This window comes from Ictalurus furcatus, chromosome 10 (assembly GCF_023375685.1).
Source record: "Ictalurus furcatus strain D&B chromosome 10, Billie_1.0, whole genome shotgun sequence".
Taxonomy (NCBI): Eukaryota; Metazoa; Chordata; class Actinopteri; order Siluriformes; family Ictaluridae; genus Ictalurus; species Ictalurus furcatus.
In genome coordinates, this window is record NC_071264.1 from 30,799,219 (window position 1) to 30,822,782 (window position 23,564).

At 41.0% G+C, this 23,564-nt stretch overlaps 1 protein-coding gene across 2 annotated transcripts; it reads right to left on the reverse strand.

The window, feature by feature from the left end:
* Positions 1-23,324, reverse strand: cd82a (CD82 molecule a). 2 transcript variants are annotated; one of them, XM_053634692.1, is made up of 9 exons: positions 23,073-23,324; positions 16,826-16,898; positions 14,284-14,356; positions 7,629-7,753; positions 6,762-6,836; positions 4,460-4,558; positions 2,676-2,849; positions 1,926-2,009; positions 1-1,231 (listed from the first exon to the last, which is right to left on the reverse strand). In XM_053634692.1, the coding sequence occupies exons 2-9, from the start codon at positions 16,886-16,888 to the stop codon at positions 1,154-1,156; spliced, it is 771 nt and encodes a 256-aa protein (XP_053490667.1). In that variant the 5' UTR covers positions 16,889-16,898; positions 23,073-23,324; the 3' UTR covers positions 1-1,153. The 2 variants fall into 2 exon arrangements, with proteins under 2 accessions (XP_053490667.1, XP_053490668.1); XM_053634693.1 differs by lacking the exon at positions 23,073-23,324 and adding an exon at positions 22,799-22,919.
* Positions 23,325-23,564: the final 240 nt, after the last annotated feature.

Here is a 23,564-nt window from a genome sequence, read left to right on the forward strand (position 1 = left end):
TCTGGGTGAGTTCACTTTATTGTAACAGATTTTTATTTTATTCTTGTTTAACAGTCACACTCGGTCAAAACTGTATTCGAGGTTTATAAAAAAAAAAAAAAAGATGATTATATTTCCTTTGCCATAAAAAATTCGAAGGATTTACTTCTTAGGATAATTTCTCAACAAAACACGAGATGTTCCGACTGTATTTCCATCCATTTCCTTTCTTCAAATATACAAAAAAAGTCTAGAAAAAAAGGAAAAATCTCAAACAATAATACTAATAATAATAAGACTTCATTTTAAGGTTCATCAGGTTTTTTTTGTTGTTTGCTTATATTTTCTTTCCCTCAAAACAGAGTGCATACATAGGAGTCCTAGTGTACGGGTTACAATTTAAGAGATTAATCTTCAAAACGTCTTCTTTCATAAAACACCAAAAGGAGTCACAAGCGAAAGCGAGCGACACGAAAGCAACAGGATTAGAAACAAGGCGATGAAATCACAGATAAAATCAGGAAATCAGAAAAAATATATAATAATAATAATAATAATAATAATAATAATAATAATAAGGCCAAAAAAAATCCAAAATGTAAAAAATACGTAATCTGTACATAAAAAATCCAACAACAAAACAACAACTATAACTGGAGAAAAGATTTTTAAAGAGTGACAGCCCGTCCTAACCACGAAACATGCTAATTAAAGCATCGCAAAATTATATACACATGAACAACAACAATAACAACACCACTACTGATGTAGAAATGGAAAAAAAGAAAAGACGTGTCATGCAGTCGACGTCGTTAGCTTGGAGCGCGTGTGAAGAGGAGCGCTGAGAGAAAGGCTCCAACGCTTTTCCTTCCTTCGTCCAGGAAGTTTTAGGTGACGATGTTGTGAACACAAGCTCATGACAGAAGGTGCACGTTTTAACTTACTGGAGGCTAACGTAGTGAAATAAACAAAGCAGAACACGTTACACACGTCACCGTGCTCTGCACACGTTTAGGATTTTTCCACAATTTCTAGAGCTTCGTTTGGGTTTGTTTGGGGCAAGTTTCTTTAAAAAAAAACAAAAAACAACAAGAAACAAACAAAAAAAAACTACGCAGAGAAGGTCAATATATTTTAAATCTAAAGGGTGTGTGTGTGTGTGTATCTTTCTTCTTTAATACTTCGGCACTTTGGTGTAGTCTTCTTGGTGTACGCTCTTACACAGGCCCATGGACAGGATCATGGCGAGGAGCTGCGGGAGAAACGATCGTTATTCACCGAGCCGAGAAGAAACGAGGACGGCGCACACACTCACACTCGCACACACACTCACACTCGCGCAGACTCTCACACACTCACGCAGGCACACAGAATGGTTCTATGATCATTTTCACCCAGGACAAAGTGAATTAATGAACTGTTTCCGTGCGTTTCCTGCTCAGGTGGTAGAGCGGGGTGTCCACTAATCGTAGGGTTGGCGGTTCGATTCCCGGCCCACGTGACTCCACATGCCGAAGTGTCCCTGGGCAAGACACTGAACCCCAAGTTTCTCCTGATGGTAAGTTAGCGCCTTGCATGGTATATCTGCTACCATTGGTGTGTGTGAATGAGACACGGTGTAAAGCGGTTTGGATAAAAGAGCTATATAAGTGCTATAAGTGCAGACCATTTACAATTTCGGTTATTATTTAACACAGTCACACATTATTGAACACAGTGAATGATGATCAGATCCCACTAATCCCCTAAAACTGAGCTAAATGTTAAAAACTACTCACTTAATGTCCTATCCCGTGTTAGTTATACAGCTAAATTACACTTACAATTACAGTTAGGCTAGCTAAATTATAACGACAATAAAGTTGATCTGAATAGGGTGTGTGTGTGTGTGTGTGTGTGTGTGTGTGTGTGTGTGTGTGTGAGAGAGAACAGGACGTAAGCAATACCTCAATAACAGCCACCCCGAGGCAGATTCCCAGAATGACTCCGTAGTTGGTGACGAGCCAGCTCTCCACCTGGTCCACGCAACCCTGAGTGGAGCACAAAGATGAGCAGACATTCAACATGACTATGATGACAACAACAACAAACAAACAAACAAACAAACAAACAACAAAGTAAATGCAAAAAAAAAAATCTCTCAATGATCCTGAACTATAGACTTGTCACAGGTTAAGTAAACAAAGTTCATGAAGGCAGGTATAAAGGGTTTGATAAATTAACATCACTGTTGAGTTCCGGATTCTGATTGGTCAGAAGCTGTGGATTCATTTTCTATAACAGCGGCTCTGACTAGTGCAGCTGCACATCACAGGTTTATATTAACGCGTTACCGTTTCTATAGTAACAGCTCTTTCGTGGTGACGTGCATGTTGATATGATTCCGTACGGAGACGTTTACGGAAGGAGTCTCCAGTGTCAGAGGTAAAAGCCGTAACTTTAAGGGGAGCAGGAAATCAGAAACGCCGCATTAAAGCGTGAGCTGAAATACCATCAACTCCAGAATTATTGGCACCTGTCATGAAATGTTGATTGAGTAGTGATATTTTAAACATTAAAAATTGTATTAAAAAGTTGTGTTGTTTGTAATTTATTACTACTGTAACTTTATTATTATTATTATTATTATTAATGAATAACTGAATGTAGTGTTATGGTGTGCGTGCGCGTCTATGGCATGTGTGTGAGGAAGATACCGAGTCGTAAACGGGCCAATCAGGAGACTGAGCCTTGCAGAAGCTGCCGTCCGTGGTGTTCTCTCCCATGACGGAGTTGTTCTGACATGAGCAGGGGTACAACATCAGAGAGCTGTTGGTGATCACAGGGTTGCTGTTCCAGTCTTTAGGGCTATTCCAGCCACAGCAGTGCATCTGGGACACACACACACACACACACACACACACACACACACACACACACACACACACACACAGGATGAAGACAGAAATACAAAGAAAATAGAGTAAAGGCTTAGACAAAAAAAGTCAACTTCTATCATCAGTCATAATTCATCAAAGCTGTGAAGCTCTCAAACTTGCTTCCTTTTTTATAACTGGGATCTCGGGTGTTTTTAAAACAGCTATTTCATATAAAACAACCACAACAACAAAAGTTTAAACAAACAAACAAAAAAAAGCTTTAAACCCAGTAACTAGACTTCCAGATAAAACCAAACATAATATTCTACAAGACTCTTCTTTATGGAAGCACTGGACTGCAAGTTTTTTTTATATATATATACACTGCTGGCATTATTTTGACTTAGTAACTCGTTATTTCAAGATATTATCTCGCAATTTTAACTTACTAGTATCTCAATATTTTGACTTAATATCGCATTTCTTTAAGTTTAAGAAGTATGTCATAGTTTTGACTTAGTATCTTGCTTTTAACTTACCAAGTCAAAATTACGAGATAGTAAATTAAAAGCAAGACACTAAGTATCTCACTTTTAGTATCTGTTTTTACTTAATATGTGCTTCGTAATTCTGACTGAGTATCTTGCTTTTCACTTACTAAATATCTCAATTTGGTATCTTTTTACTTAAGTATCTCAAAATGTTCACTTAGTATCTTGCTTTTAACTTACTAAGTATCTCACTTTTAGTATCTGTTTTTACTTAATATGTATTTCATCATTTTGACTTAGTATCTTGCTTTTAACCTATTAAGTAGCTCATAACATTAGTATTTGTTTTTACTTAACACAGATCTCATAATTTTGACTTAGTACCTCGCTTTTAACTTACTAAGTATCTAAATTTTAGTGTCTAATTTTTACTTACTAAGTATTTCATAATTTTGGCTTAGAAAGGTTCTGGCTTTTGTAATTTTGACGTACCAAGTCATTTTAAATTACGCTCTCATTATTTTAACTTACTAACATTTTTTAACTCATTATTTTAACTTGCTAAGTCGTTACTAACAAATTTCACAAGCTATTTCACTTTATTTTGACTTATAATAATAATTGTATAGAATATAACTGAACGAGTTACTAAGTCAAAATAACGATTTAAAGTCAAAATAACAAGGTAATATCTTGAAATAACAAGTTACTAAGTCAAACCAATTATACAGCCCTTTAAAAAACATTTCACAGCTTGTATATCAGGGCTTTTGCGGTCCTTAGTGCTGTGATTAGGAGAGCAATCGCATTTCAGTGTAGCACAACTACAATGCGATAATGAAACAGGGAAATACATTCACTTCAGACAAAAAGTCAGCTTTTATTTCTTTAAAAATTTTTTTTAAAAAACCATCCCTTGCTGATTCTTTTTCATCATAGACACCGTTCTCTGAAAGAGCAGCGCAACGGCTTTACTTTTCAGTGCGTTACGTTCTCTGCACATCACTAATTTTATTAATCTCTTATTTATAAGAGAACGCTAACTTAGCCTTCAACTTCGACTGAAAGGTATCGCCACGTCGTTGCCCGTCGTTGAAACGGACATTTCCTCTTTGTTTCTTCTTTACTCACATTCCTCTGGATGTAGTCCCAGGCGTGCTCTGCGGTCTTGTTCTGTCCCTGGTAGTTCTCCACAAGTTTGTTGACTATGTCGGACGTCGTGTGCCTCAGCTGTAAGAACGGGGAAAAAAACCAGAAGTGACTTCACCAGACCCGCACCAGACCAGCTGCGTTCCTTTCAGAAGCTCCATCGACTTTTACTTCACCTTTTAGTTCACATTCAAAACTACGAGTGTGCTAAAAGAATCAAGTTCAAGTCCTGCAGAATTTAACGTCCTGAACACGAGGAAAATGATTTTATTATGAAGCAAGAAAACAAAACTAAAACAGAACAATGTTTTAAATATAAATCCGAAATAAACTGCGAGCTTAAATAGAGCCAACTCCAGAATTATTGGCACCCGTGATGAAAATGAGCAGAACAATTAATACATAAAGTAAACGAATCCCACTCAGAACATTAAAAATGTGTTTATAGTGTTGTCATCTATCTATCTGTTTGTTTGCACAATACAGGTTTAAAATTGGATTCTCAGACAAAGTTTTAAAGTAGTAAGCTGTTTTTCTTTTAAATGAATGAACGTTTACAAGCATTACACACACACAGATAGAGTAAAAATAAATAAATAAATAAATATGTAAAAATTTAGACTCAACGCTGAAACTTCGCTTCACTGCTGCTCCCCTCCGGTGTAAAATGTTATCAGTGCAGAGATTACACACTGCAGATTTATCGTCATTCCACACGAGACATCATCTTCACACACAGCACCAAATCCACGGGTTTTCTCGCCTTCTTTTGATTGACAGGATATAATCGGCCCTGATCGTCAGACTTTTTTAAACTATAAAATAACCTTTATCGGCCGATACATCGGTGCAGCTCATATATATATATATATATATATATATTTTTTTTTTTTTTTTTTAGAGAGTGACCACTGATTTTGACTCATTTTATACCTCTGAGAGAAAATACTATAAAATTAGTGTATTAAAAGTGATTATGAGAACTTTTTTTTCCTAGTTAGATATGAAAAACTTTGGGGGTTTTTTTTTTTAACAAAAAAAAAAAAAACTTTCCATTCTTTTACAGTTTCCAAAGAAAGTTGACTGTAGACGAAACTCAGAAAAAGAAAGAAAGAAAAAAAATCTGACCTAACATGAACTCGGTCTGAACCACGTAAACCTCTGTGCGATGTGAACATGAGAGAAAATAAGCATATTGGAAGGATATTTACACTGGAAAATCTCCTGCTCTGCAGTTACGCGTCTCCAGCTGGCAGAAACTCTTACATTTGAATCCAAATCCTTCTTTAATAGCTAAATAAATCTGGAATAATATCTGTCTCTAAGATGAATACTCGCCTTACTGGAGATCCTGGCCACATGTTTCCCTTCATGGACGAGGAAAGACATGAAGTTGGCAGAATCCCACCATCACTACGTGTGTGTGTGTGTGTGTGTGTGTGAGAGAGAGTGTGAGTGTGTGTGTGTGAGAGAGAGAGAGATGTTCCTGAAACCTCAGTGCTGACTAATTCATCAAGTAGAAGGAACTGAAATGCCAAGAAGATGAAACCGAAGCAAAGTACAATTCCCAGACGATTACTGGGGAGCTCAAGTATGAACGGAAGCCAATTTATAACAGGAAACAGGAAGCAGTCTTGTTGATTATCAATCCTAGTGTTTTTAGCTAGGTATTGTTCCTGTATTAATAGTTTTTGAAGTTAAAAAAAACACACATCACACAGGATATCGATATCACCCGAGACTCAAGGCTGTAGTATCGGTTATCAATATCGAAAAGATAACGAGGTATTGTGGCATTCTGAAAAGGGGGGGGGAAGAAAACAATGGTGGTGATGATGGGTTTTTTTTAAATCCCATACTTAAACACTTGAGTGGAAAGTTTGAAGAAAGTCCAAAGTGGGGAAATTTATGCTGATAATGTCAGAGATCGGAGATCTGTTTGCAAAACCATAACGTCCAACTCGCTGGCATGGAGTGCTAGTGTAATTACCCCATGTGTGCAATAGGGGGCAGCGTGTTTATAAGTTCTGAGCAAGGACAAAAGCAAGTTTTCCCTCGAGCGCTTTCCTCCCTCCTCCCCTCCATTGTTCTTGTAACCTGAATAAACAAAGCCAAGCAATGAAAGCCATACTGGAAAATCCAGTCCTGAGACTCTAACATCTCCAGCTGAGGCACATGTGAAGCATCTGTCCACGTGGAGCATTTTTTATTCTGGGTATAAAAATAAATAAACAAACAAACAAACAAGGCAGAAAATGGCTGCCTGGGCGATGAGGTCACTCACCTGGTCACGCTGGAGAAAGATGAGGACAGCAGTAATCACCTGAGCGAGGAGTATGAGGAGCAGGAGAGTGAAGTACTGCGGATCAGAGACACATCAGGAGATTAACGATGCGTGTCTGTGTATGAAGTCCCAAACAGAAAGTCTCGCGTGTAATCTGATCCGCTCAGGTTTAGATTACGAACAGCTCGCGCCTGTGTGTGACCTGCGTTTTTATGATACGCTCGTTAATAAGTAACGTTTAATTCCACACTGATGAAGTGAAAAATGCTTTGGTTTTTTTTTTAAGGCAGGAAAGGTCTAAAATTCCCCCACACCGACGTACAAGTCTGACTAGCTGCTGTAGGCATCACCTGGTGGATGGTATCGCTGCTAAACAAGGTTCTACAGGTCTTTTCAAAGTTGCGTCACACTACGCAGACCACATTTGATAATTAATTCATGCAATTTCTGTATATAAACTGGTCCGATAAGCACGAACAGCACTTTCAGAGAGAATTTGATTATTTTGATTTGTTTGCTATTTAGGTTGGTTTGCTTTCACAATGCACATTAGCAAGCGAAACAAAAAGGGATCAAATTTTTTATTTTTTTTAAATCAACAGAATACAAAAGATGGAGTCTGCGCTCAATAAATTATTTTATAAATAATGAGTCCACACACAAAAAAAAGTAGCAGCAAACCAAAAGTGATTCACTTCCTGCAAGGAGTCGATTCAGAGTCGAATCGTTCTCTCAGTAGAGTTCATATTCAAAAAAGTCACTAAATCTCTTCGTATTCATAGTAAGAGATTTCTTTAACATTATGAAACATTTGTATATTGTTTATATGAGTGAGTGAGTGAGTGTGTGTGTGTGTGTGTGTGTTACCAGTCCAAGCAGACAACGGATCTCGTAGATTGCTCCCAGACAGCCCAGGAATCCCATCAGCATGGTGAAGCCACCGACACCAACCACAATGTATGAGCCCACCTTCAGTTCTGTAGAGGAATCTTCTACAAAAACAACAAAACAGTACAAAGGTGTAAATGAGCGGGGAACAGACAACAGGGCTGTTCAAACTCATTTCCATATTCAAACAATATGCAAATTTATTCAAAAAATATCACGTTCAAATGTTTTACTTCTACTTGACTAACACATGTCTAGAACAACAAAGGTTTTAGCAAAATGCCCCCTTGTCACTTGATGTACTTATAGTGGCCGGTCAACAGGGGGCAGTATCGGTCACAAGACAACCACAGAAGCCCACGGACATGTTCCAGTTGTTGTTATTGCAAGCAAATTAAAAAATAAACGTGACCACGTAAGTAGCAAACTATTCATGAAATATTCGGATCGTTGTCTAAACAAGCAATTTTCACTTCATACGTTTTACACCATACAAAATGTCAGAGTTTTCTTGGATATCTACGCATTCAAAAGGTAGGTATGAAATGCATATTCGAATTGTTTCAGATTCGCGCGTTTCTATACACCAGTTAAAAGTTACAGAAAAGTTTTGTTTTATTTATTTGATCTATTTTATTTACATAATCGAACGTGAAAATCCAAATTCGAATTTGTCTGACTAGACTTCTAGTCAAAGTTTTGGAGACACGCCCCTTTGCCGTTTTACTAACCAACGCGATGACATCGCAACTCCCAGCTGAACAGCTGAAAAGTGGCGTGCGTGTTTCCGCCGTTTAAACGGGTGAGTTTCACCTCCCGTGTTGTGATCGTGTACTCCACTGAGGCTAGTACAAGATTTATGCAAATTTGACACGTAATTAATTTTCGAATGCAGTCGAATATTACGCATTAAGCTAGCGTGGGTAGGTTAGTGTTAGACAGTTCTATGACGTTCGTGATTTGAATGATGTTCAAATTTATGTAAATTTACAGAAACAGAATATACACGTGTAGTTTTGGCCTCCCATACGTTACGACACAAACGTGAAAGTTCGCTCGTCCGACGCTAGCATAAAATCCATACAAATTTTAAACCGGATTAATAATTGAACGCGTTTGAATATTAATGTTTGAAGTGACTAACGCCCCAGATGTGTCACTATTTTAACCGCTGTGGTTGGATTTTTCTCTGACCGACCAACAAAAAGCGAGGCCATAGGCCCTTTGGAGCAACTGTGGAAATGAAATCTGTTTCCATGTGACGTTCCTGAAGTTCCAGACGATCTTATTACAGCCACTATTTTATTGTGGATACGTTATTTTGTTCTGTTGTCCACATCTGGTACGGTTAGAATACAAACCGCGCTCGGGGGGTCCGGATCAGGAGGTCACGGCCGCCTTCTAGGGACACGGATCGTGCGTTAAATTAAACTGTACGCTCTGAGGAGATACCGACGGCTGAGGTTCCTAATCCGAGTTTAATCTGAGCTTAGTGTGTTGTGAGGATTTAACCGGTGACAGGTTTATCATCAATAAACAGGATTAATGGCGGCTCAGTCGGCCGCTACTCAGAAAAATCTTTCAAAATTTTTCATAGAAATATTTATTTGACTAATTCTGGATTGTGTTATGAAATGTTACTGAAATCCCCAGCCGTACTGTACCATGCATCTTCACAGCGAGTCCTAGTTTCACTTAAATTCTTTTTCGATCCTTTATTAAGAATATTAAACATATTGTTTATGGTTTAATTCTTGGTTTAATTCTTCTTATTTATTTTTTTCTAATGTACGATAACCTAGCTGAACAATTTCCTGACACCAGGGTACTGACTGATGAAAAAACACTCAAGGGAACGATTTATTTATTAAAACGATATCTCCGAGTATCTGTGTGTTTATATATTATATTATATTTATATATAAACAAAAACAAAAGGAAACACAATTTGTTCTTTCTTTCTTAAAAAGAGTTTTCTGGGAATGACCTTCTCATCTCTTTTAAAAAAAAATTTAGAAAATAAAAAAAAGTTTTAAAATTGTTAGTAGAGATGGAACTGATCGGATACTCTATCGGATATTGGGAAAAAAACTGGATTGGATTGGATTAGATTGGATATTGTGAGGGGAAAACCCCCAAACATATCAGATATCAATTCCTGTAACAAACTGCAAACTTGGAATTGAATTTGGAAAATGTGTTTTTGGAACTGGAAATGTTTACATACAAAGAGACTTGACTGTTTGTGTTGTTGTTGGGATTGATTTTTAATCATATTTACACTTTATATTTTCTTATATTTGCACAGTAAGTGATTTGTGTGTGCAAGTGAAAGAGTTTAACTGTAAAGTTACCAAAAACAAACCAAACAACCCCAAAAGACCCCTTTTAAAGAAAACAATCGCTTCCGGCTGATTCTGAAGGTTTCAGTTTCATTATCTGTAAGGAAAAGTCTGTGTAGTGCCGTCGCGAACCGTCAGCATGAATCACCTGGGGATTACAAACAGAGGCTGCGAGGAAACATGGTGTTTGGCCAAGAAAGTCGAAAACTGGACACAAAGGAGATGAGAACCAGTAGACTGTCAGTGGTGAGGTAATCATCCAGTCAGGTCCACAAAGGGACGTCAGAGCTCCAGATATCTCTGTGTATGACTCAAACAAACAAACAAACAGCTGAGGACATGACGGTGGTTCCACGGCAAAGAAGCAGGAAGTGTGGGGCTGCCCCTAAACCTCACTGCTAAACCCCGATGACGTCACACTTTCGCATTCAGTTAGCGGTCACTCCTACTCGCCTTCCTGTACGCCTGCTCCGTGGTGAGAACATCAGCACCATCTCCACCGCTGCCTCTCTGAACAATAGCGCAGTGTACAGTCGCTCTATAAAAGAGCTACGACACAACAGTGTGACATAACCACCTGATGTAATCTGCAGTACCAGTCCAAAGTGCGTCTCTTATCCGGTTATCTCACCGACGAGAGTGCAAACACCGAGGAGGCGTTAATGATGCATTCGATCGAGCACGGCGACGGGTCTGAAGAGCCTCGTGGAACTCCGCGCCAGTCGGTCAGCACGTTAAAAAACGTTGACTAAATGTACTTTGTAATTAAAAAGACGACAAAGATCGCCAGCCATATATATATATATAGTTAAATACTCAATTCTGATTGGTCAGGTGGTGTTGATTCATTTGTAGTTCCGCAGCTGCAAATCACACTGCGCGCTTTCTAACAGTTTCTATAGTAACAGCTCATTCACAGGGATCGACGTAAACTAAAGCTAATAATAAACTCCTATTTATTTATTTATTTATTTATTTATTTATTTATTTATTTATTTATTTATTTATTTAAAGTACCACTGTTTAACAAAGACAAACCCGTAATTGTTGCCATGGTGACGTTTTCGGTAAGGAGTCTCTGGTGTCTGATTTTCCGAGAAGAGAGAGACAGAAATGAACTTGTTTTACAGACATTATAAGTAACCATAAATGGATAAAAAGTACAATGTGTTAGCTATTAATAAGTTACAAATTGTAATCCTTGGGAAAACCGCTGTGGTGTAAGAGGAATAAAAGATTGCTAGATGTACTGTTATAGCCTTAATGTTATATGCTCAACATGTTATGGAGCCTTTATAAGGCATTTCCCACTCATGTAATTGCACTTAGGGATGTGTTTTAACATGTTAGAGTCGTATTGTGATATAATTTATCATGATATCGATATTATATCGTCCAGCTCTAGATCAGTTCGTTACAGATGACAGAACGTGTTACTGTCTGGTCTAAACAACGTTTCATGGAGGGGAGGGGCAGGGGACCCCAAAAACATGTGGTACTAATTATTCTCAAGAGTTTGTCTCCATAAAATTCCAGCAACAAGAGCCAAATAACTGTTAAAGCCTTCTGAGAACTCGTTCAACAAAGCAATTTGCTTTCTGCAAGCTTAACCGCCGAATTCAACGCCACGACCTCGGAGCATTCGGGAAACGAGCTTTAGTGGAAAAATTGTTCGCAGGGCTCTTTCTCAGATTTATGGCTGAGAGAATCTGAATCTGTAGAGGGAAATCTGCAGACGTGACCATGTTCCCATGCTGTCCGCAGTTTCACACACGTGTTCTTTGCGTTTGTGTGTGTTCAGCCTCGGTCGCTCGGTGTGTAGCGGAAACGTGGCGATTCTCTGGGGATCAGTAGGACTGCGAAGGCTGCTAGCGGCTGGATCAGAGAAACAATAGCGTTCTGTAAACTTGCTTTCTTTTCCTCTCATGGAAAGAGAGACAGAAAGAGAGAGAGAGAGAGCGAGAGAAAGAGAGAGAGAAAGAGAGGGGGGGTGCTCTGAGAGAACAGACAAGGGATCCCTGAGAGAACCAACAAACGTCCGGTAGCTATCGCTGACTGCAGCAATGTGTCTGTCTGGCGCGTGGAGACACGGAGGCGTTTTTGCTCCAATCATGACAGTGGAGGAAATCACTCACGTCGGTTTAATCACTGCTCGTCGATTAATAAGGAGAAAGATTACAACGTGTACCGTATGTTCGGTCGCGTCACTTGTAGTTTGCCGCTCATAACCGTGGCCTGTTCAGAGTATATTTGAAGTTGTGATGGTGAACAGCTATAAATACACTATATGAAGTATGTTGGCACCTGACCTTCACAAGGAAGAACTCCTGCACAGAGCCCTGACCTCAACCCCACTGAACACTTTTGGGATGGACTGGAACACCGACTGAACCCCCGACATCAGCGCCCGACCTCACTAATGCTCTTTACCTCACAGCCACGCTCCTAAATCTAGTGGAAAGCCTTCCCACAAGAGTGGGAAAGCAAAGGGGATGGGGGGGAGGGTAGGATAAATCTGGAATGAGATGTTCAACAAGCGCATAGTACGTGTGTAAAGTTCAGGGGTGCACAAACTTTCGAAACTTCTTCGTAATGCCTCTGTAGACATTTAATCACATATTGTACTGTAAGATAAACCAGGGTTATAACTATATAACTAACGGCAGGTAAGAACTGAAGCCGTGAGGACATGTGGAAAATTTTTTGAGAGGAACCTGACGTAACCCTCTACTGCATGAATTATTACATTTACATAAAATAAAATAACGTTTTTTTTATGGATTTACGGATAGACGGCGAGCGTATTAAAACAAAAATGCTGTTTCTGGATCGATCCGGATTAACGTGGACGCAGCCTCAGTTACGCTGCAGTTCTGTTCAGAATGAAAGAACATGAACGTTGTTTTTTTTTTTCATAAGTGTGCTTCGATCTCTGAGATGTTCTGCATTAACTTCAGTTTGAGTCCAGAGCCATCATCAAAAGCGTAACGTCGACCGTGCCAACCGAGCCTTCAGCCGTACTCTAGCTGATGTGTGGAAAAGAGACGGCTCTGTTCTTCTCCTGCTCAGACAGAGTCGCTCACCAAACTCGTTCACGCCGATGACTAACATGGATCCGAGAGCTGACGTGACGCATGCTAATGAGCGAGCGGTTAAATGAGACCAGTGTGGCGCGGCCAGAGCACCTGCGCACTGCCTCGGGTAGAGTTCTGGCATGGGAACCTTCTGCGTTTAGTACGCGCCTTACTGTGCTCACTGAAACCTCAGCGCCTGTTACACCAAGTAACAGGTTTTTCACAACCTGCCTTCACAAATCTGCTTGCAGCCGTCGGTAGCTTCCTTTTTCTGCCCCGTCCAGGTATTCCATACATTTTCTGCCCCGAGCCAGTTCAGGTGTTTCATGTGTTCCAGCTCAAGCACCCCTGCTGCAGCTAATGAAGCTCTTGATCAGTTTATATCAGGTGTGCTTCAGACAACACCTGTTCCGCATAGTTGTGCTGTTGTGAGGGATTCTATTCAGGGGGGTAAATAATTATGAAACTGGAGAAGTCATTATAAGTTGTATTTTCGGTTGAATTTGGGGAAACCGCTTGAAGCGTTCGTCGTGTCGAACTATTTCACTCGCTTTTGTTTGATTTGTTCATCGCAAACATCTGAAAATCTGTACATTTTCACAATAAACCTGATTTGTGATGGGGGGGGGGGGTGAATAATTTTGATTGTAACTGTAGCGTTACGTCACACTTGTGCTGCCGGCCCAGTTATCCGCGCCACTCGTGAACCCAGGCTCTAGTTCACAGCCTCCTTAGAACACAGACCCACTGACCTCTCTGCAACAGCTTTCAGGATGGAAAACAGATCAGCGTGTGTGTGTGTGTGCTTGTGTGTTATTGCACAAAGGGGGTGATGAGAAACTCCTGCAGCCTACATCACATGACGTCGCAAGCAACGGTACTCATCAAACAAACAAACAAAAAATCAGACACAGATGGTCGTGTAAAACGGTCCTACACAAGGCCGAGTCACAACATCGTGAGTCAGAGAGGCAGGACGAGAGCTAACGGGAGCTGCCGCTAATGAAAGAGTAAAGAAAAAAAGAAAGATGGAAGAGAAAAAAGGGGAAAAAAAGGAGTGGGTCCTCTCATCACTTCTTGACGAGAATGAAATTACAAGGACGCGCAGAGCAAATGAAAAGGGGCTCGTTTTATTCGGGTTAACAAAACACCAGCTTATTCAAAACGATAGATTCTGTTTCGCACACGGAGAAGATCCCGAGGAACGGAAATACTTACGCAGGACTGCAATGAAGCTCTGATTGTCCAGGAGGATCCAGAGTCCAAAGCCCATAATCAGGGCTCCGAAGATCTGCAGAGTGAGAGAGAGAGAGAGAAACGACAGAGAGAGAGAGAGAGAAATTAATCACAAACTGGAGAGAAAGAGGGTAAAGCAGGGCCTCACGTTTTAAATTTGCAAGCTGGTCGCTCCAAATCACTTGGACAGGACGAGATAAGGAAAGTGTGTGTGTGTGTGTGTCTGTGTGTGTGTGTGCCAGAGTGTACTGGAGACACTAAGAAGTTCTAACCATAGTTTTTTTTTTTTCTTTTTCCAAGAGCAGTCTCTCTCTCTCTCTCTCTCTCTCTTCTGTAGTACAACACTAAAACATCTGGGATTGATCGAGCCATGGTTCTGCGTGGCAGCAGCAGCAGCAGCAGCAGCAGCAGGAGGAGGAGGAGGAGGAGGTTGCAGCGGATGTGGCCTCTGTTTCGAGTACACCATAACCTGGCCTAAACGCACGCCATCAATCTTAACATTTGGTTCATAGTTCAGCTGAGAACCCGGGCCTGCGCTGAGCACTTCCTGTTTCAGCCTTTTTCAATAACGGCGTATCTCGGAGTGTTTTATTCCAATTACACCACAGCACTTCCCCACCGATGAACATTTTTCCTTCACTGCTGAACGATATGTCGCGCTCTTTATGCTCGTTCCTGTTCTCGCTTAAAGTTCGACGTGTTCCTGTTCCAAAGCGCCGACGCCAGAGCGCTCTCTCCATACAGAAAACTTCAGCACATCAACGATTACACACGCTTTCCTTCCTACTATTAAATAAAACAAAGCACTTTCTTATACGTATATTATTACGGCTATGACGCGTGTCGTCCGTATGAATGAGCCGTTACTATAGAAACTACAGACCAATCAGAACGCAGAGTTCAAGAGAGCCGTGGTGTAAATGGAATAAGATGCTGATAAGCATTTATGGGACGTGTTACCAGTAAAAAAATAAATGCGTAAATAAATAAATACATGCTGGGTAAACATAGTGAGCAGGATCGGGTCGGGTCAGGGACGCTACGCTGAGACTGATACGGTACCGATCCAGGAGAGACTCGGCCCCGTTATATTTACCATCAGATCCCGGTCGGTGAAAATAAAATGGCCGCTCCTGAAAAAACTGGTGCTACACCTCGTAGTAACGAAGGCTGTAATCCATCACTTTTCCGCGCCTTCGTTCCCGGTACGACTTCAAGCCTAAACTGCTCGAGGCTTTTATCGTCCTCCGGTGGCACAGCTTTGATCCGAACATACTGTACGTGTATAATGCTACAGCTCCTGCAGAATTTGTTTGGACCTGATGATGGAGGCCTGTGATTTGGAGGGCGTACGCCTGGGTAAGAGATTTCATTTACTCAGGGCGGGGGCAGACGCAGGGACCCACAGAGAACCGGGCGCTTATCATCTCTGTAATTACAGGAATGTCTTGCGAGAGAGCGAGAGAGAGAGAGATAGAGATGGCTAGATGAGTCTGATAAAGAGAACACTTATGTTAAAACCATAAATATTGCCTAAAAGCTGGAGGGAAAAAAAGAAAAGAAAAAAAGAGCAGTTCCTCAAAATACAACAGTTACGCAAACTGGAGAACCCCCCCAAAAAAAATAAACAAAAAAACAAAAAACCAGTTTGTTCTTTTTGCAAATCATACGAGCGACTCGTATGAGACAAAAAAAAAGAAAGGAAAAATCCACCCGGAAATATTTGCATATTAATCTGCATAATTAACGTGTGATCTTCAACGGCGTCCAAGATTTATTTAATAATTCAGCTCTGACTTTCCTACAGTACCCACAAGGTCCGGGCATGTCGGGGCATGTCGGATTATATAGAAGCTGTTGGCGTTTCTCTGGAAGCGCAAGTTAGAAAAACAAAGTGACAGGGTGAAACCAAAATAAAAAAAACCAAAACGCAACAAGGTGGGTGCAAACTTCAGCTGGTTTTTAAAAACCTACACTGATTAAGACTAGCATTAACACAGTTTATAATCTAGCCTGGCTACTATATCCTGCTCCTGGTAAATAAATAAATAAATAAATAAATAAAGGACTAGAAGCACTAAGTTGTTAGAAAGTCACGGCCAGTCCAAAAAGGTGGAGTTGAGAGAAAGGAAGAGGTCAAATCAGTTTGTGAAGCTGATGCAAACACATTAACTCTGATTCATACACGCTATTACATGACATCACCCAGTCACGATAAAGCCCCGCCCACCCGAAACCAGTTTAAATACACAAAAATGTCCAGAAATAACCGAAAGCTAATAACGATTCATAATAATAACGCTAGTTCAGTCTTTTTGAATCGAATGACTCGTTACTACTAATCATACTAAACTTAAAAAAGAAATCAAAAAAGTGTTTGCATTCATTAAACATTCATTATTCATTCCTACTATCAACACGTTTATCCTCACGCCAACCCACAGCTACAGCATTTCCTTATTTATTTACTGAAGTCAAAGTCAACAGATCGTGGAGTCTCAAAGATAAAGAGAGCCGTACTCACGAAGAACAGGAGGTTGAAGAGAAACAGAAAGTACTTGGTGGCGGAGATGCAACCTTTGCCCATTTTGCCGACTCTAAAATGGAGAGAGAGAAAGAAAAACAAATAGTTTCAGGACATTGTATTTTATATTTTAACGTTGTAGAAAGATTTGGGTATGAGGCACGGACAGAGCAAAGTCAAACACTAGGAAGGGTCAGAGCGCAGAAGAGTTCACACTCAAAGCCTGCGACGTTATAAGCATTTTACCTTTTATCTATGAGACACTGGGATTTTACTGGGATTTTACTGGGATGCACGCTTTCACATCGAACGTTCAAGTCCCAGTAAACAAACTCCAACGTGTGTGCTGAAAGCGGTTTAAAAGTCTAATGGTGTCTAATCTGTGACTAAAAAGAGCATTTAATACAATCACAAGTGCGTACTGTAGAGAAATACAAAAGTCATTTCGTTTCTTCGCAGAGTTTATTTTAGAGTCTGATCAGGTGAAAGTGGAAACGTCGCCTTTAAATCGAGTAGCCTGTACATTTTCGAACAAACAAAATTTCGTAGGAAGTCGTTTTTGTTTTTTTTTGTTTTTTACAGAACCAGTACCTTACGACTAATGCAGTATGTTAACCGGTTAAAAAACGAATAATTAACACATCTTGCAGTATATCGGCTACAGAAAGAACAACACGACACACATCAGTCCTTCCTGTTTGCCCGCCCCCTCGTTTGATGGACAGCTAAAATCCTCGTCTTGTTCCGAAAGACGATGAACGATCAGGGCTCGTCTGTGGATGTTTCTTATAAATGCTTCTGATGAACACATTTTAAAGAGTTAGAAAGAGTGGAGACGATGATGATGATGATGATGATGATGATGGGGGAGGGGTTATAGTAGCAAAGACAGTTTGAGAATATAAAAAGTAGGCCATCAGTAATAATTATTATCGCGTGTTTAGGTCGTCCTGTGGAAGATTTCCTTCTTTGAAGCTCAAAATTCCCACAAAGTGCGAAAAATTCTGTTCTGATGTAGCAAACAGCAGCGCAAGTGAAAATGTCGAGTTAACAGACTCCGCACCGGTTCACTCCAACCTCGTAAAAACCTCATTGGCTCGTTTCCACAGCGATGTCAGAATTTTAACGGCGCTGCTATTTTTATCCATATGCTGAGCGAGGGAAGAGCGAAGGTCTGAAGTATCACGTTACCGCCTGAAATTCGGCTTTCGCTTATCTTGGACACTCCTGCAGAAGAAGTAGGACACTTTCCTTACTCCTTATCATACTGTACTCTTCCACACCAGTCACAACAAGAAGAAAACTACACAAAAGAGGAAAGACAAAGCAAAAAAAAAAAAAAAAACACCACACGTGACCAGGTCTAATCCCGTACTGAATGAAACGGATCTGAAATCCTGAACGTTATTCTTCTGTGAGCGAATAAACCAGACACGCAACTGAAACTGAACCAACCTCTGGGGAAGACACGCTCTGAAAAGTGTGTCAGCATCAGTTCATTAAAAAAAAAGAAAAAGAACGAGAGGAACAAAATTAATCAGGTTAATCACAGGCACACACACAGGCACACACGCAGGCACGCACGCAGGCACGCACGCAGGCACACACACGCAGACACACACACACGCAGACACACACACACGCAGACACACACACACGCAGACACACACACACGCAGACACACACACACGCAGACACACACACACGCAGGCACACACACGCAGGCACACACACGCAGGCACACACACGCAGGCACACACACGCAGGCACACACACACGCAGGCACACACACACGCAGACACACACACACGCAGACACACACACACGCAGGCACACACACGCAGGCACACACACGCAGGCACACACACGCAGGCACACACACGCAGGCACACACACAGACGCACACACACAGACGCACACACACAGACAGAGAAAGAGAGACAGCGAGAGAGGGCGACAGAGAGAGAGACAGACAGAAAGAGAGACAGAGAGAGAAAGAGAGACAGACAGAAAGAGAGAGACAGAGAGAGATAGACAGAAAGAGAGATAGAGAGAGAGGGCGACAGACAGAGAGAGACAAACAGAAAGAGAGACAGACAGAGAGAGAGAGAGCGAGAGAAGTTCATGTTTCTCTTCTTGGATATTGTCATAGTAGTTAGACAGGTGTTCATTAAGGAAGGACTAATGAAGCCACTTAAAGCATGTGTGATATGTTTCAGGTGCGCCTGTCAGAACATCTGGACTTTTAAAAACATCTGGAAAGAGAGTTAGAAGATCCCAAAGGGGGGGTAGAAGAACTGAAGTTCATCTGCATGCGACGTACACAGAGGCGCTGGTTAACACCCCAAGGCCTTTCCTCTTTCCAACCCCCCTCCACACACACACACACACACACACACACACACCATACGCACGCACACATGTACGCACACCCCGCTGAGAGACAAGGCCAGCTTTGATTTCCCACAACAACAAAGGCAGCTTTCAGCGACGCTTTTCACAGCTTACAAAAGGAGAAACTCTACACACACTAAAGACCCACACTGGCTGAAATGTACCATGCCACACAATAAGTTCTGCTTTTCCCCCCTTACCCCCCCCTTCCAAAACGAGCAGCGTGAAATCGTTCAAGGATCCAGAAAACAAGCTTCTCCATCGAGCCAAACGAGACCGCTTTATAACGGTTGCTAAACCTGACAGCAAACGGCGTCGCAGATGTCCCGACCTGTCCCGTCCCGACCCGACCGGACTCCTGGTGAAAGCCATGCGACCGCATGGCCGTTTAAATAAAGCCTGCCCATTCTTTATTTCCATCCCAGACGACTTAATTCAGTCTCGTGAATGCCAGACGGGTTCCTATGGCAACCATAGGAACGGGAGGGTAAAGAACGAGGCGCACAAGTGGATCCTCTTGAGAAAGCAAACACTCTCACGCTCCATGGCATGTAAACAGGAGCAGGGGGTGAGGGGGGGGGGGATCCACAGGGTTAAATCTGGCACCTGAACACAACGACTCATAATCACTCAGATGAAGTGGGGTCCTCGAAGCGGTCCTTAAAAAGGCCAAGAGGAAAAGCTTAACCCTGCATCCGTTCATACCAGCGAGCGACAAGCCACTTGTGGTTTGTTGTGTGTGGACGTGCACCGTCCGACGTTTTTTTTTTTATTCCAACATATAAATGAGTGTTTCTAAAGCTAATTATCTAGACGCGAATTATCTCATGCATGGACGAGTATGAAAATCGATGTTTGGGTTTGCAGGTCACGTTCTAGCTTTGTTCTCAGATTAGCAAGCTATCCGTACTAGCTACGTTCGCGCACCAGAGGCGCTAACGATCTCCGCTACTACTTCCTTCTAAACGCGACATTTCTATACACATTTAACGTGAGATAATGTTACACGGCAGGATAACGTGAACCTGCAGTTACACATTTTCCTTGCATTTTTGTGGCGATTAATTCCGGATAGTAAATAAAGAATAAGACCTAAGTGTAGAAGTAAAGAAAAGTCGCGCCACACGCTCCACAGGATCGCTCCGAGGAATCGCTCGAGCCAATCGTTTGGATTTGTTGCTTTACAGCATCATACCTAATTTGCATACGATTGAAACAGCTTGTCGCTGAAATCGCAGTGAACATACATTATTTGCCTGGCGCTTTCTCGTGTGCGAACGTGAACACGGGACAGAGCTAGTTGTAGTCAAGCTAGTCACGTACCCAGGAACACGCCGTTTAAACCATTAAGCATAATATTTGCAGAATAATAAACTGCATCATATTTTAAGTCACATTCTATGAATATGCAAATAAGAAACTGCGTTCCCTAATAGCCTAATGTCACTACCATTACCTAGCATACCTAGCCGGTTAGCTAACTGCTAGTGAACTAGCTCACCTTAATCTCGAGTAAACATTTCAGTATTTAGATGATCACGTGCAATGTAACGACGTTAGCTCAGCTAGCTAGCAAGCTTAGCGTGTAGGTTTTGTGAGCACCACGTCGTCATACTTTAATCTCGGACACGGTTGGTCCAAGCTGAAGGGTTTATTTAGTGACATCATTAAATGAGGTTTTAAATACTGTAGCTCCTCATTTTAGTCAAGTGTATGGAGAAAGGTTTAACCGAAAAAAGTATGTTGTTTTTTTTTTTGCACTTTGTTTTGTTGCATAATCATAAAAGAGAAAAAAAAAAAAGTCTTTCCAAAGAAGATTGCAGTTACACTGAATAAAAGAGGCGCTCAAACTAAACTTCCTGTGGGAATAAAGGCAAACACGGAATGCAGTCGAACTGGATCACTCGCTGTTGAAAGCTTGTTGATAGCCTTGTCAACTTCTATTGAAAGATGACAACACAAGCTTAAAGTGTACACCATTTTAGGAAACATTTACTGAAACGTACACAGTTTACATCAGGCCAATGGAGAGCGCAGCCTTAAAATACCACTAACCATGTTCAACAGCGAAACATGTGTTTCACGTTAGAACTTCACAGCAAAACCAACACCAGATTCGGCTGGAAAGTCGGATCTGACCTACATTTCAGAAAAACATTCCCTCCACCACCACCTCATAAGGAGGGCATTAACCCCCAGTGACAGATGTCCCATTAATTCACTGGGAAAAAAAAAAGAAGCTGACACACAGAGCCGGAATTTAGCTGCGGTGTTGATTAAATCAAAAGCTTGTCAAGCTCACAAATAGAAAATAGAGCTAGTTTTGTAGTTCAGTAGCTAGCACAATTTATATTTACGACCCCCGATGGACCACAAATAAACCTTAACAAGGAGTCAAGAAACTGAGGCACAATGGCGGTAAAGAAAAACTCAGTGCAAAATTTCACACAAAAAAAAACAACAACAAAAAATACAATTCATTATATAAAATTCAATTATTACAATTCATAGATTTTATTATTAAATTTATAACGAATAAATGTTAATTTAAAAAAACATTACTACAAATGAATTATCAAACTTTTCTTTGCGGGGGGGGGGTTAAAATTAAACAGTTAAATACTTATTTTTTTAGGTCAGGTTTTAATCCGTTAAAACGTTAACAATATTTTTAAAAAAGTATCGTCAGAGATTTTATAACTTCGAACGAACAACGTAGAAACGTTAATGATACACATCTAGCATTATTTTCATTTTTGAATACATTTTTTCCCCCATAAACGCTAACAATGCTAGCAAAACCAAATATCACGATTCGTATCATGTACCGATGACTCAAAGTATTGTGATATGATCTTTATGATATCCACGTAAGAAAAGTACAACGAATACCAGCTGGCCCCTCGCCTGTTAAGGACATAAGGTAAATTACCTCAGAAGAATCTGAAAGCTGTAATCCATAACAGTCATCTCAAGCGACGTTGACTAAAAACTTGTTGTTTGTCTTTGTACCAGTTGTTTCATTTTCAATCCGTTCCTTTTTTTACTTTCTTTTTAATACGGCTGAATAAAACCTCTGGACTTAGCTACAGTTTTCAACACAGAAGCTAAATCATGTTAGGAAACCGAATATCGTGATCCATACCATGTATTGAAGACTCAGAGTATCGCGATATGATCAGCCAGGGCAAAATATCAGCTAAATCCTAGCATTGCTTACAGTGGGATGGTTTTCATGGTTATAATCGATAACCGACAGCTCAAATGATATCGTCTAACAACTTTAGTACAAATGTTAATGAAAAATTGGTAGTTTCACACAGAAGATTAGTTTTGTGTGTGTGTGTGTTTTAACTGAGGGAAACTGACGAACCCACTCGCATCCACTTCAGCACGAATTTGGGGTCGTCTCTGACATAAAACTAATACAAATGAAAATAAAGCTCCACAAAACTAGGTTACTGTTTGATATTCTAGTCTTCTGTGTCTATTAAAAAAGTCCACGTTGTGGAAGACGAGCTCCACGTCGAGCTCCAGATTAGTTTTCAGTCAGAAAAATTCCGTCGTTATTTTTTTTACCTCAGAGATCACTCAGCGCCTCGAGCGCAGCTCGCGCCACATCAGCGTCTCTCTCTCTCTCTCTCCAACACACGCGCGCGCGCGCGCGCACACACACACACACACACACAACTTCACGAGGACGCATCTGCGGTACGAAAACGAAGCGCGTGCGACACAACAGGATACGATTTTCTACGTCAGAGATGCACGAGCTGAAAACAAAAAGCTTTCCGAAAGTACAAACAAATCCTCCATTTTTTTTCTGTTGTCTCAGACTGTTTGTGATACTCACCTATATTTTTTTGGGGGGGGGGTGTCGGTTGTTTTTTTTTGTTGTTGCTGCAGATGAAAGAAAATTAGAGAAGAGTCCAACAGCTGTCAGTCGCGCGCTGTAACCAGCCTTGGGAAGTAGCGTGTTGTTGGGTGACTACTGAACACTCGCACACTCTCACACACTCTTACACACTCCCTCACACACCAACACACGCATGCACAATGTGGCAGTCCGCTGAACTCAACTCACTAACCCACGAACTAAGCGCTCGCGCTCTCCACCAAGCGGTTGATGGTCGTCACGGAAGCGTAGGAAGTCATCACACGCGCGCTCGCACGAGTTGATCCGACACCTGCTCACGCTTTAACCGTGAACCCCCTACACCGGAAACGGAGGGGACTTCAACGGCACAGTACATGACTTATGACACATTACATAACTTGCCTACACACAGCTCAGCTCAAAGAACTTCAATCCCAGGGACAGGCGTCAAAGAAAAAAGAAATAAAG

Bases quoted from the DNA above. Each gene is read 5' to 3' on its own strand.
- cd82a (XM_053634692.1), bottom strand. From the start codon at position 16,888: ATGGGCAAAGGTTGCATCTCCGCCACCAAGTACTTTCTGTTTCTCTTC. The intron at 14,357-16,825 runs GTGAGTACGGCT...CTCACTCTGCAG, and splicing joins TCTTCAACCTCCTGTTCTTC to ATCTTCGGAGCCCTGATTAT. The intron at 1,232-1,925 runs GTATTGCTTACG...TTTCTCCCGCAG, and splicing joins TCGGGGTGGCTGTTATTGAG to CTCCTCGCCATGATCCTGTC.